Source organism: Ramularia collo-cygni (assembly GCF_900074925.1).
Source record: "Ramularia collo-cygni strain URUG2 genome assembly, contig: RCC_scaffold10, whole genome shotgun sequence".
NCBI classification, from domain to species: domain Eukaryota; kingdom Fungi; phylum Ascomycota; class Dothideomycetes; order Mycosphaerellales; family Mycosphaerellaceae; genus Ramularia; species Ramularia collo-cygni.
In genome coordinates, this window is record NW_019716264.1 from 120,970 (window position 1) to 134,754 (window position 13,785).

Sequence of the window (13,785 nt, forward strand, 5' to 3'; positions counted from 1 at the left end):
CCATTATACTGTGAGAAGGAGAGGTCAGCAAGGGAGAGAGCAACAAAGGTCATGTGAGACAATTCTAGTCAAAAATTTCCATTGAGTGAGAGCGTCTCTCGCAAGCAACCTTCTCTCCACTTTAGTAATGACCGCCTGATCCTCCATCCATCTCCCTCCCGCTAATTACAATCTGAATCAAACATCCAAAACCCCTCAAAGACTTTCCTTATCATTAGTCTCAATAGGAAGAGCAACCATAGCCACAAACGCCGCAAAAAACATCCCAGCACTAGCATAAATCGGCGCTTTGGGATTAACGCCTCCAGCCTGAACAGCCACAATAGGCGCACAAAGTCCCGTGAAACGATTCAAAAAACTCGAGATACCCGTCGCAGTACCCCTATTCGGAGCCGGGAAGACTTCGGGGGTATATGCATACAAGACACCATACATGATATTCTGGCAGAAAGCTTCCAGACATGTCATGACGAGTTGCGAAGCCGAGCCCTTGACGATTGTGAAGAGGATTACGAAGAGGCCGCTCAGAGCTGCGGAGACGGCCATTGTGCCTTTGCGACCGAAACTTTTGATTCCTACGGCGTAGCAGGCTATGATTGAACCTGGGACTCCGATTGCTGAGGTTATGGCGTAGTCTCGGTAGGCGTGGGGGTTTTCTTTGCCGGAGGAGGTGTTTTGGGAGAGGTATTGTGGGAGGAAGGCGTTGAAGAGTGGGTAGCCCATTCCGATTGATGCCCAGACTGTGGAGGGAGTGTTAGTTGTGTGAGGGGAATTTCGATGGAGGATATTGTACTTACTGAACCAGATGAGGCAGGTGTTGATTGCGGTTTTCCGATTCTGGAAGAGAGGTTTGATGCGTTGGCCGCTGAACTTGCTGAGGTTTCGCTTGGCAATTTGCATTGCGGTCGGTTTATCGTCTACCAACTCTTCTGGACGGCCCCCGACGGCGTTGAGGATGTCTTCGGTCAACCAGGATGTCTTGTTGTTGAAGTATGCAATGCCATGGATCTAGACATAAAAGGTCAGCGGCGTCTCAGACATAAAAGAGGTAGACAAGGGATTCGAGGCACTCTCCGAGATCTTCACAGTTCACAGATGCTTAGAGGTCTCCTCGTCGGCAATGACATCCGATCTCGAAGTGGGATGCATTTATCCAGTCATTGTACTTACCACAGTCACAGCCTCCCTCTGCCYTCCGCGAGAAAGAAGGAATTTGGGCGATTCAAGGAGGTGAATGAACACCAATCGACCGATGAACATGACCATCGTYAACCCACCCATGGCGTAGATGAAGTATCTCCAGCCCTGTTGAGTCCCAAAGTTCGCAAAGAAGCCCCAGGCGGCAAGGGAGGCGACAAGCTGACCAAGTGGCCACCAGACAGAAAGCAGCGTCAGAAGATTCTTATGTGAGCCCGGTAAGAACTCCAACAGGAAAGCGCCGTCGATTGGTAGATTGCCGCCGATGCCAAGACCTATACAGGCATATAGAGCACATACGCCGACCCAGGTCGTAGGGCTTCCAGCTGCAACCCCAAAGACACCGGCAAGGAGGAGAGTCATGTTGAAAGCTAGACGTCGACCCACGATATCGGACACGACGCCCCAGAAGGATGCTCCGATGCAGAGCCCGATGAAGAGACTCAGAGTCGTGTAGCGGATGAGGTTCTCGTCGATGCCGAACTCTGCGCCGAGACCAGGGAGTGTGAGAGCGACGGCTTGTATCCTGTATCATATCAAGTCAGTAAGATGAATATTTCCATGCGTGAGACATCACTTACCAGAGGTTATCCGCGAACCAGCCGAAGCCGCACAGTCCGAAAAGCATATACTGATATCTTCCCATGCCGATATCCTGGATGGCCTTGTTCATGATTTTGGACTTTTCTGAGAGAGACGCGTCAGTAAGAAAATTGCGTGGAAATCAGTCTCGACTTGAATCACTCACTATCATAAGCGGTGACCTGTTCTCCATTTGCGAGCTTCTCGTCGAACTCGGCCCTAAAGCTCTCGATCATCTCTATGGCAGGCGGCTTGGACAAGGTTGAAGATGACTCCGAACTCGAGGCACGGTTGATCAAGGCATGAGGATTTTTCTCGAGATCCTGCGAGGTTGGCGCGACGAGAAAGTCCTCCAAAGTGGATTGCGCGAAGGGGTTGTTGAACAGCATCCGTGGAGCCATGATTGCTGGTTGATGATCGCAAATATCTCACTTGAATAGTTCTACAGATCTGCTTGTGGTGTTGATCGTGGTAGAGTGAGTGTTGTCGGCTGGATGATCAAGATAAAAGTGTTGTGCTGTTGTGGTTGTTGAGTGGAGGAGATATTTTGATTGTGAAGTGGAGATATTCTTCGAGAGTGGATTTTCCTGATTTGGCGGTAGATTGTATCGGAGAAGAAGTTCTTATTAGGCCGTGTAAGTGGCAGGTTGAGGACGCTGGTCAAGTCTGGTTCTTCCCCAGATCCAAACCTGGCCAGCCCATAATATCACTTGCAATGTCACAATAAGCTTTCGAATAGCCCAAGGTACATCCACATGGCGTAGGGCTTCTCGCCGTCCAATGAATGCCGCTTTCTGGCTTTCGAAAAGAAACTAGGAGGCATATCAGCTGATGCTCCACTGAGAGACAGATACTCACAAAGTCAGCGCCAACAATACTGCACATCGACCTCAGAGCCAGCCCTCGATAACGGAAAGGGGCAGCCGAGATGGGAAGGCCGGATAGACACGGATAGACACAATTGACGCCCACATCCTCAAGTCTTGGGTATCTTCGCCAACAAAGATGTCCCGCGTCTGTCACATAGATCACGAGGGCTCAGATCCAGACCCAAAGTATATAGCTGTGTGATACTCCCTTGCAGATGAAACGGTAGTGACCCATCAAGTAACCCCAAAAAAGTCTCCGGAAGTGTAGCGGAACCGAGAACCAGCAAGAACTACTACTTAGTCCATTATCAAGATCGTTGAATGCCTCGTGGTCCTGATCTAAGCTGCCTGGAGGTTCGATGTCCGAGATTTTTCGCTGTACCAGTGTCAGAGCTCTTTAGCGATCAAGCGCCAGAGCCCTCCATCTGTCACTACTGGCGATTGGCGCCTAGTAGCGTGATGGTAGTCCCGTCGGTCATGGCTAATCTCCCTTGGCTTTTTTCAAAGTTCCTATCATGCCCTTCGCCCACGAGAAATGGCCAGCATCGTTCCCTAAGCTTCCGTCGGCCAACTTCCCATTCGAATCATACCAGCATCCATCTTCCTTGGCGCGTCCATAAATCGCAGTATTCTGATTTCTTTCGATCCCTTCCCTCCACGCCTTACACACAGCCTGCGAATCCATCATGACATTCACCTCCTGCGAGTGAAACCATGATTGCGTATCCTGGTTGCCGCTACCCTGGATAGCGACTGTTTGGTCTACAATCATGAGTTTGATATGGCAGCTCCTTTGCTTGAAGTTGTTATGGATAGGATGATCCTGATCCGCGGCAACGTAGTAGTGTACTTTGAGGAACTGACAATCTTCAGGTTGCAGCTGGGAGTATAAATAATGAGCAGCCATCTCATTCGTCCCACCCTGGCCAGGTAGGAGCTCGCCGCCATCGTTGTAACCCAGACAGACGTAGTATGTTACGGGTATACCTCGTTTGCAGGCGGTTATGATGGCGGGTAGAAGAGGTTTTGCGTTGAGGTCTGGTGTCTGTATGAAGATGTCGTGCTTTGCGTTTCGAATGAGACTTAGCCATGCTTCGTTCTGTGGAACAACAAGGCTATCGGTGTTGAGACTTGCGTATGGTTTGCGGGAAACCACGGCCATGGGTATAGGATCTGTGCTCGGCAGCGGGATAAAAGGGAAGAAGTTCAGCTTGTCAGCCCTGTCTGGCGCAGTAGCTTTGATGTTGATCTTCGTGGGAGCATTCAGGTGCTTGGCGATTGTGTCGACGTATGGAAGGGAGGCATCTTCTGGCTTGAGTACTGATTGCAGGCGATAAATCTCGCCTGCCAAGGAATCATCGTAATGAGGCGAACCTGACATGTGCTCTGCATGTTTCTCTTGGGCTGGTCTTTCCGGAAGGCGGAATCTGCCATCTGGCTCGAAAAGATCGAGGAACGAGGATTCCTGCAGCGTCGGAGCAACTTCGTTCGTTGCCGGTGTATTTCGACATGGCAGAGGTGGCTCGAGGTTGTTGTGCCATGATATGATAAATGTCTCCCAAAAGCTGTCCACGATAGGACCTTCAAGGTGTGACATCACTGCTCAAGGATCAGCGCATGCCCATGACACGAATAAAGCGCAAGAGCTCAGCTCACTTTCCAAATTGTCATTGTCTTGGATGTTGTGGCTGGAACAAGTTGCAATCTGTCGATCAACGATCATGAACTTGCTATGGAAGGTCCCAAGAGGCGGCCGATGGAAATTCACAATCGCAAGATCAATATTTGGGATATCCTCTGGCGCAGGTAGACCAACCCCAGTGGCCTGCCACGCAGCCGGCGGAACATTCTGGTGATTGTTGAATACCTGGAATGGGATTATCAACATCATCCAGTAGGAGCCATGCAGGAAATAGTATCTTACCTGCTTCAAAGCCCCACGGTCGAACATCAACTTGAACACAATTCTCTCACCTCGCGCCCCAGCTCTTCGTGACAGATCGATCATCGCGTCGTTGATGAAATGGCTCGCTCCAGAGGACTTCCAGAAGTTTGTGGCGAGCAGCACTTCCTTCCTCGCACGCACAATCAAGTTCGACATATGTCGCAGTTGATCATTCAATGGAGCGATGATGGTCAAAGGCACATATCCCGTCGTACCACATAGCGAAGGCGAGACGCAACTGGCGAGCGGATCATCATCGATGCACGAAAGGGCATCGTGGAACGCATGCAAGAACAACTCGCTCGGATCTGTGCCTTGGAATCGACCGCATGATCTTGCCCAGTCAAACCTCGACTGGGTGGTGGTTCCTGCTTCATTTGCCGGTTTGGCAATGATCGTTGAGAGGTGCTATTCTCATGTTAGTGTGGAATTGATCGTTAAGAATGACTGCTACTCACATGTGATCCGAACAACTCCTCTGCGATTTCACCTGGCGACTTCCTTGGGTATTCTGCGTACTTTGCACTGACGGACATGTCAGAACGACATAGTTGTTCGATTCTGCTGCGAGCCGAGTCTCTGTCGCCGGCCATTGCAGCTGGCGGAATGTTGTTGCCACGACGGAACAGAAGTGGAGCTCCTGCGAAAGTAATCAGGTGGGTTGATTGTGAGGTGGAGGTGAAGGCAGTAAAGTCGACACGTGAGACAGGGCAGATGATAGACACCAACTGGTCATCAAGATGGCCGTAGGTCGCTGCTTGTTTCTGCGCGAATTGAAGATCAAAGCACGAATGACGTGTGCAGTATACGCGGCTTTCATTTCACAAGGATGCCTTTACCTTAGTTTGGTACATCCCCAACCTAGAGCTCAAAGTCAATAGATCTTGAAAGTCAAACGGGAGGACGGCACGTCCGACTAATCTTGAATTCGACAACACKAAGAACGCAACGAGAAGGATGTTTGCATTTGGTGTCATCGTCCCATCTCGTATCAAGTGAGTAGGTATGTCTAGTAGTCTGGTTCCATTACCATTACCCTTCTCTTGAATCCATCATCATTATTAGACAGAGGTGCCGCCAGGGATCACTGCCATCGAAGAAGTGCAATCATATTGTGCATCGTTTTCCGAATCATTCACTAGGGATACCAAATCCAAACAACCACCAGTGAGTGAGCTTCGTGTGTTCCATCTCTTTGCGTTCTGTGCTTTTTGGCATTGCCTCTCCAAGCACATTTATCTCGCAGAGACCAGTACCAACGGACAGGACAGCTGGCCGTAGTCAATGAGTCGTTTGGCTGCTACAACGTTCAAGCCTTTGCGTTTGCGAAAGGGCTTCCAATGAGCTCCTCTGCACTCGGTCGTTTCTCATGCTCAATTTCAAAGGTCTTCTTCAAGAAATCCTTTGCATCCTCGCTGGCCATGTCAGGAAGGTCTGGACGGGCACTATCGGTATTTGTCTGTCCAATCTTGAAGATGGCTTGCAGTTGCGTACAGTTGGGATGCGGGTGGCTGCCAGTAAACATCTCCACGATAAGACATCCCAAACTCCAAATATCAGCCTTCTTCGTATAGGCGGTTTGACGCACGACTTCGGGTGCCATCCAAAACACGGAGCCTTGGAGAGACACACGAGGCCCACCACGTTTGAGATGCGGGCCTGGGTTAAGCAGAGTCGAAGCCTCCACGCGTTTGCTGATGCCAAAATCGGAAATCTTCACGGTGCCTTTGTTGTCGACAAGGATGTTGGCACCCTTGATGTCACGATGAATGATGTCCTTGGAATGGAGGTAGTTGAGGCCTTGCAAAATTTGGCGCACGAAGTTGGCGATGAGTCCCTCTGGCAAGGACCCGTAGTTGACAAGCATCGTTGCGACCGAGCCACCAGCGACGTACTCCAAGAAAATGTTCAGGTTCTTCTCGTCGCTGTTCGATCCGAGATATTGTACAATGTTGGTGTGCTTGAGGTCTCTGAGCAAACTGATTTCATGCTTCAGGGCCTCGATCATGTTGTTTTTCCTGGAGTCCATCTTGGATCCAGCATTAGAGGGCATCTCGACCTGCTTCACGGCCATCAACTCTGCGGTGACGGCGTGTAGGGCGAGGAAGACGGTGCCAAAAGATCCCTGACCAATCATAGCACCCTTCATGTATTTCAAGTCATCCCAGCTGCTTGCTTCGAGATGCTGAATGAGCTCTTCGTCCGACTCCTCGCCATCTTCGGCAATGAAGCGGGATAGTCGGGAGTTGATACTGTCACTACCACCTTCGGTCGGTGTCGGACTGCTGGTTCCGTCGTCGAAGTATGATTGGAGCACTGTCTGGCCGTCCGGATCGGTAATGGCCAGATTGCTGGTGGTCGTGTCTGAGCCACTGTCTCCACCGAAAGAAACGTAGCTCTTCCTGTTTGGTTCGAGAGGTGACTCCTCGTCCAGAGGTTCCAACATACTGCTAGCAACAGACTCACGATGTGAATCTGACCTGCCGAGGCGAACAACACTCAATGGACGGAGTCCGGCTTTTTGAAGTTGCCCGGTCTCCCTTAGCCAGGTGTCGGCAATGGTGGGGAGCGGTGGAGCATCTTTGAGGCTGCTGGCGACACTGAAGTTACTGGCCATGCTGAGTGTACGTACAGCACGACTTAACCTCTTGCTCCTGCGTATCGACATGCGTACTGTGCGGTCCATGTCTTCTCGGGCCACTTCCGGGAAGTAGGATTGCAGGTCTTGTGTGATCAACTCTGTGGGCGGTCTCGCGCCGTAAAAGTCCTTCAGCTTCCTAGCACGCGCGGAAAGTGATGACCCGGTGCTGACATTACGCGTAATGCTCCCGCTTGTCTGCTCTTCGAAGTAGTCATTACGTTCTGCTGCGCTTGCTGGGCTCATTGGATAGCTGACAGCGGCCAGTGGCTCTCCGGTGAGCTTCTCAACCTTGAGCTGACTTCTACTCTTGAATGGCTGTTGAACTTCAATTGCAGGTGGCTCCGGCCGTTGCTTCTCTGCTATTCGTGCCGCAGACAGTAGTTGCTCGCCCTCGGGCTCTCCAGCGTGAATCTTTCGCAGTATCAAACGACCTCGCTCGCTCCGGACTGTGTCGTTGCAGAGCTTACACAGCTCGGCCTCTCCTAGCCGTCGGCAGAATGCGGGACTGGGATCCGTGCCGTCGAGAACGTAGAAACAATATGACCTGAAATGATTCTCGTTGAGTTGACCCTTTTTCAGGGTGGCACGGATGATGTCTTCGGCGGTCCTGAAGTTGACAATGTCTATAATCTTGCCAACACCATTCTCAAATATGACCTTGATCCAAGGCTTGCCCGGTGGCAGTGAACTGGCCGTGAAGTTCATGTCATCCATGGAGGGCGATGATCGAATGTGTGGAGTTCCTCGAGAGTTGGGTGCTAGCCGGGCCGTCAGGGGTGGGTTAGGGTAGGCCGAGCTGCTCTCCTTCATCGGGCTGGGAGCTCCATGTCGCAGTGCTCGTGAACGATTCTCCTGGTCGACCAATGGAGAGCTCGGCCGCGAAATCGTCTTTGCTCCACGGTGTACGGCGTAGTTCATGTCCGTGCTACCCATCTGCCTCGACATTCGCTTGTCGGCGCGAGAAGTCGTCCCCGGGCGAGCAGAATGCAACGCTCGGGGCGAGTCGGATGGTGGTGTGTGCTGTTGCTGCTGCTGATGTGCATTGACATCGAGTGCTGCGAGAGAAAGCTGCAAAGGGGATCAGTACGCACTGCGTCAACCAGGTTCAAGTGACATCATAACCTACCCTGTTGGTATTCCGTTTGCTCGTCCGCCGATATACATTATTACGAAACACTTTTGCTTGCGTGCCGATACGCACACGGTCGCCAATCTTCTTAATTCCCATCTCCTTCAGCGTCGCCTGGTCGATGTCCATCAAGTTTTCCCCCGTGATGTGGTTCTTGCGGAAGATGTCGACGTATTGACTGCAATTGATGCTCCGCAACCACTCGCAGACGCGCATTTCATCCCAGTGGGCGACGGAATCCCGTGCATCTTTGTGGTTTTCGGAGAATTCGCTCTCGGTCGGGCTCGTGAAAACATGGTGTCCGTTGGCGGCTTGGTGGTGTTGTGAGGGCTGCGTCTGACGCATGCGTTGCGTGTGAGCACTGGGGAGAGCGGTGGTCATGTTGGTGCCGCTGGCCGGAAAGGGAGCACGGGTCAAAAGAGAGGTCATGGTGACTGGATGTGTAGGTAGGTAGTTGTGGATTGTGCAGTGTGCTCGCGGTTTATTGGCCCCTCAACCACATGCTGGGCTGGACTGTACAATGTTCGACGATAATCTCAGAGATTGGTGGGTGTGTAGAAACTTGACTGCGCCTCTGATCGAAGCACGGGTAGAAAGTATAGACAGCGTGGGCGGGCGTGTGGCGATTTGTGTTGGAGAGAGTCAGAGGAGGAGGAGTAGTGGTGGATTTGGTAAGTTTGGACTCAGGAAGCGAGCGAACCTCGCGCGCTTTAGACTTGACGGATCTGAAACACTAGATTATTCTAAATCTGACGAATGAGAGGCACCCTGTCTGCGATCAAACGGCAAGCAATATTGACAAAGCCGGTTCATTGTGTCCTCGCAGCGCTTCCCGCCACGTCTTCAACGCACGAAATCACTCCCACCCGCAATTCATCAGAACGTTCAGCTTGGAATACGTCGGTTACCATGCCCGGTGGACTCGGTGGAGTTCTGGAAAGCAGCCCACCTCACTCACGACAGCCACAACAGCTCGGCCTGTTGATCAGGCTCTCTTCCCCTTTAGGCTTAGCTCTAGTTTCACTGCTGTTTCCACCCCTGTTGGCGGAGACCGGTCACGCTCTCACCAGGCCTTTGCCCGGTCTCCAACAGAAACGKCAGCGCTGTGCGGTATCAAGGACAAGGCCGCCACGTTGTGACCGCTTTTTCGAATAAGTCGCCGTTGTCAGCACTAGCCCTGCCCTCCCACGCGGACACTGAAGACCGCTCACTGCAAAGGCAATGATTGGTTGCAGCAGCGGTCTCACGGGCGCTGTACTTGCCGCATCATCACAACGCATACCAGGCGCCCTGGGCTGAAAATCGGAGCGCGATTTGGAAGACAGGAGCGGCGGAGCAGTGCAGTGGAGCGGGTCCAAGGAAGGGTGTCTCCTGGATCAACGCTCGAGCGATGAGCCCTCAGCACTGCCGTGGAGTTGCGGACAAGGCGCAGCAAAGGTAGGTAGCACGAAGCGGGTCGTGGTCCATCAAGCCTCATCATCTTCGTCTCAGGCTGGTGGATTCTACACAAGGGTTTGGGGCCCGCGTGAAACCTCGAGAAACCTCGCCTCGGTCCCAGAGTTTCGACGGCCTTCGCCAGCCTCGCCTCCTTGACGATGACCTTCTTGTAAGTTAACTACATTGTTCTGGAACGTACGTCGTTGCGGTCCCTGCCTGCTGTCTACGATTCATGCCATCGGCGAGGCCCCATGAAGTCGAGATCTTCAGCGAGATCTTCAGCACGAGAAGGCGTCCAAGTAGCTAGCGCATGACGTTGTGAGATTGTGAGAGGCCGGTGAGCAACCACTCGCACTCGCATATCAACCAACGTCAATGTCTCTCTTCCCAGCCAAGCTAGCCACCCAAACAAACACCTCGCAACGATCGTGCACTCGAGTCCAGCGTGCGCATTGCTACCAAAGTTGGGAGCCAGGCAACCACTGCGAGTTTCTGGCCAATGACACTCGTCACGCAGTTGCTTCCGCTCCCGTATCCCGAAACATTGCCAGCTCTTACGTCACGTCGACACCCAAACATTTTGCGTTGATCATTTCTCCATCCCAAGGGCCATTACTACGACGGCGACATGGATAAACACAATCCCATGTCGCGAAAGGATAGTCATGGCCACGACACCGGATTCATGGCTCACGGCTCACATTCTACGTCGGAGTCCGAGGAGGCAACCACGTTGGAAAAGGMATGGCAGCCACTGTTCGAGCAAGACCGCCCGACCGTGCGCCTTGGCCAGTTTCTAAGAGGTCTGGCTGTGCACCTTATCGAAGACTTTGAACCTAAAGGCAGCCTCGTGGTGACACCGGCAAAGATGATGCGGTTCTTCGATGAAACAAAGGTTTCTGGTGAACACTACCCTTGGGAAGCGATATATGGCGGCAGGATTGGCAACAACTCAATATCTTCCATGTACCGAAAGCTGTTGTGCCAGCATCACCTCGTGCAAAAGAATTATCACGAGGCGCCAAGCATCCCAGGACTCACCCCCATCGGCTTCGAGACACTCATGACATGCATGATCCAAGCTCACCCGGATACTGAGTTTGAGCGCTTGGCAAAGGCGGTTCAAGAGATGCCCATCTCCAATGCCGATGACAGAACCGAGCGCTTCCCGAAACAGCTATCACGGAGACTGTTGCCTGCTAGACCAAACAGACAGGCAGAGCAACGTCTGATCTCAAGTCTCAGTCATGAGCCGGAGCTGGTACCGCCGGAGAGGGAGGCTTCAGCGATGCCGCCACCACCTCCCGAGCCGCCTCTGCAGAGCTTCGTTCATGAACGGGAACGCAAGCCTTACTCCCAGCGCTCTCAGCAACCGAATGCAGTCTACGGCGATGATGAAGATGTCACTTCACCCGCTTTGCCAATCGAACGAGAGCGCAAGCCTTACGTCGCCAAGGAGGGCATGGGTAAAAGACATGAGGATGACGGGCGAGGGTATGATCGCGATGAGCGACAACATCGTCCTGATCCACCTGTAAACAGACCATCTCGTTCTGGATCCGGGTTTAATGCAGCGACAGATCCAATGAACATGCCATTCCCAAACCGGAGTCATAGATCGTCGACTGGTCCACCTCCTGCTGGCCAAGGGTGGTCCAACTCCACTCGAAGATCTCCGACCTCGCAAAATGGATTCGCACGGAGCGATCCTGTTGATGTGGGCGGTATTCCGCCTAGCCAGTATGCTTCGAATCTGCATGGGMCCTACATGAGAGATCCATTGATGAGGAATCCCTCTACGAGAGATTCCTCCATGAGAGATCCTTTTTTGAGAGACCCGCCGATGCGAAGTAACAGAGATGCTCCGTTGAGGGATCCATCTTTGCGAGATCTGCCGATGAGGGAAGCTTCAATGAGAGACCGCTCAGACGACGATGAGTACTTTAACCGAGCCATGCCAGCACGTGGTGGACAACAAATGCCGACGAGCTATGATCCTAAGGTACCCCACCGGAATAGTGTCAACTCGATCGATGATCGACGGCGCAGCTGGTATACAAACATGCCACCGGCAGGAATGCAGCCCGGGGGACCTGGTACCGACGGATACGGAAGCTACTCCTCCGGCAGCGCGCACTAGGAAGGCACATCACAGCGCACTCACAGTGGCAGTGTACCCCGACGATCCGGAAGCGGTGTCTTCTTTGTTCCCAAGCCTAACAACAGCGGCGGGCAACAGGGGATCTTGAAGAACTCGCCTCATAGGTCTCCTATCGAGGACAGGAGCAGCAGTACCGAGAGAGCGAGACGTCAGCGCCGGACAAGATCGAGAGCTGGAGAGCGGAACTGAACGAGCGATGACTATCAGAATTAAACGACAGCAACGGCGATGGTGTTTTCGATCATTTGGCATGCATGAATTGATACCCCTGAGTTTTCACTCTACCTTGTGACACTCACTTGTCGTTTGAGTTATATAGCTTTTGACGAATTCAACGAATATCACGATGAGGTCGCAGTGTGTACTACCCTCACTACTGCGCAAGTAAAACTTCGCTCGTCGTCCGTGCAGCGCTCCAACGCCATCTTACTATTCACGGCAGAAGAAGCGAGGCAGGTTGTTTTTGGAATCATGTCAGCCCTTGCCATGTGTGTGACTTTCAAGTTTCACTTTTATCCACGTGTTCAGCCTCAGACRAGCCTCACCGGCAGTGAAGCAGAATTTCCATGGACCGGGCATGTCAACATGCTACGGTTTCAGCTATTCCGAAGTTGACTGTTTTTAGCTGTTTGAGGTTTCGCCGTGTTACACGCGGTGTACAGCCTCCGTCATTTCTCGCCGAAGAATGGATCAATGCACGATTTATTTTTTCTCATCAACGATGGTGAAGCGGTGAGTGAGGAAGCGTGAAGCTGCAGGTTTAGAGGATTCGTAATTTTGAACATGTAACACCGAAGAACGCCAGAGGAACCTCCGTCCTATCCCTTCGTTCCAAACGATCAATCCGTAGGTGCATGCTTGAACAAGAAAGAAACACTCTCGCCATTGTGCGTTCTCCGACATGCCTCTGCGAGCGTGGGGCTAATGTCGATGGTCTCTATCCGATCGCAGAGAGCCTTTTTCGCTTCGTGTGGGACCGTGTTCGTCACGACCAGCTTCTTCAACTGACTTCCGTTCAGCTTCTCAATGGCGTTGCCGCTCAAGATGCCGTGCGTCACTATCGCAATGGCCTCACTCGCGCCGTTCTCCATAACCACGTCTGCTGCCTTGACCAATGTTCCGCACGTGTCTGCCATGTCGTCCACGATGATGGCAATTCGTCCCTTGACATCTCCGACCAGTGTCATGCGCGATACCTCGCCGGGTCTTGCTCTTTCCTTGTGGATGAGTGCGAACCCGAGATCGAGTCCGTCTGCGATGCTGGTTGCACGCTTCGCTCCACCAGCGTCGGGGGAGACAATTACACAGTCCTTAACAACGAGATTATCTCTGATCCATCGCAGCGTGGAGGGCTCAGCGTAGAGGTTATCCACAGGGACATTGAAGAAGCCCTGGATCTGGCTAGCGTGCAGATCCATGGTGATGACATGGTTGCAGCCGGCCGTTTGCAGCATGTTGGCCATGAGCTTGGCGGTGATAGGAGCTCTACTCTTATCCTTCTTGTCCTGGCGGGCGTAGGGGAAGTTGGGTAGAACTGCGGTTATGCGGCGCGCGGAAGCGGTTCGGCAGGCGTTGATCAGGATGAGCAGTTCCATGACGTGGTCGTTGATGTTGCCGGGCTCGGTCGATTGTATGATAAACACATCTTCGTCGCGCACACTCTCACCAATTGAGATGCTTGATTCATTGTTGCTGTACTGAAGCACCATAATCTTCGCGAGCTCAATGCCGAGACGATCCGCGACCAGCTTCGCGAGCTGCCCATGGCTGTTGCCCGTTAGGAGCTTGATCGAATTTGTGGCCATCACGGCGGCACGGAAGGTG

At 52.5% G+C, this 13,785-nt stretch overlaps 5 protein-coding genes; 1 reads left to right on the top strand and 4 right to left on the bottom strand.

Annotated features, from left to right (window-relative positions):
• Positions 1–195: 195 nt before the first annotated feature.
• RCC_06668 (related to synaptic vesicle transporter SV2 (major facilitator superfamily)) lies at positions 196–2,180 on the bottom strand (the record flags this gene model as incomplete). XM_023771931.1 has 5 exons in its annotated part: positions 196–740; positions 798–1,008; positions 1,171–1,723; positions 1,779–1,884; positions 1,946–2,180. 5 exons carry the CDS (start codon positions 2,178–2,180, stop codon positions 196–198), a joined length of 1,650 nt encoding a protein of 549 aa, XP_023627699.1.
• A 949-nt stretch (positions 2,181–3,129) lies between these two features.
• Positions 3,130–5,186, bottom strand: RCC_06669 (related to IQ calmodulin-binding motif protein; the record flags this gene model as incomplete). XM_023771932.1 has 4 exons in its annotated part: positions 3,130–4,247; positions 4,305–4,515; positions 4,573–5,001; positions 5,052–5,186. The coding sequence occupies 4 exons, from the start codon at positions 5,184–5,186 to the stop codon at positions 3,130–3,132; spliced, it is 1,893 nt and encodes a 630-aa protein (XP_023627700.1).
• A 716-nt stretch (positions 5,187–5,902) lies between these two features.
• RCC_06670 (related to NRC-1 MAPKK kinase) lies at positions 5,903–8,792 on the bottom strand (the record flags this gene model as incomplete). XM_023771933.1 has 2 exons in its annotated part: positions 5,903–8,302; positions 8,361–8,792. 2 exons carry the CDS (start codon positions 8,790–8,792, stop codon positions 5,903–5,905), a joined length of 2,832 nt encoding a protein of 943 aa, XP_023627701.1.
• A 1,636-nt stretch (positions 8,793–10,428) lies between these two features.
• On the top strand, positions 10,429–11,940 carry RCC_06671 (uncharacterized protein; the record flags this gene model as incomplete). Its single annotated transcript, XM_023771934.1, has 1 exon — positions 10,429–11,940. One exon carries the CDS (start codon positions 10,429–10,431, stop codon positions 11,938–11,940), a length of 1,512 nt encoding a protein of 503 aa, XP_023627702.1.
• Positions 11,941–12,800: 860 nt separating this feature from the next.
• Positions 12,801–13,766, bottom strand: RCC_06672 (phosphoribosyl diphosphate synthase; the record flags this gene model as incomplete). Its single annotated transcript, XM_023771935.1, has 1 exon — positions 12,801–13,766. The coding sequence occupies one exon, from the start codon at positions 13,764–13,766 to the stop codon at positions 12,801–12,803; it is 966 nt and encodes a 321-aa protein (XP_023627703.1).
• Positions 13,767–13,785: the final 19 nt, after the last annotated feature.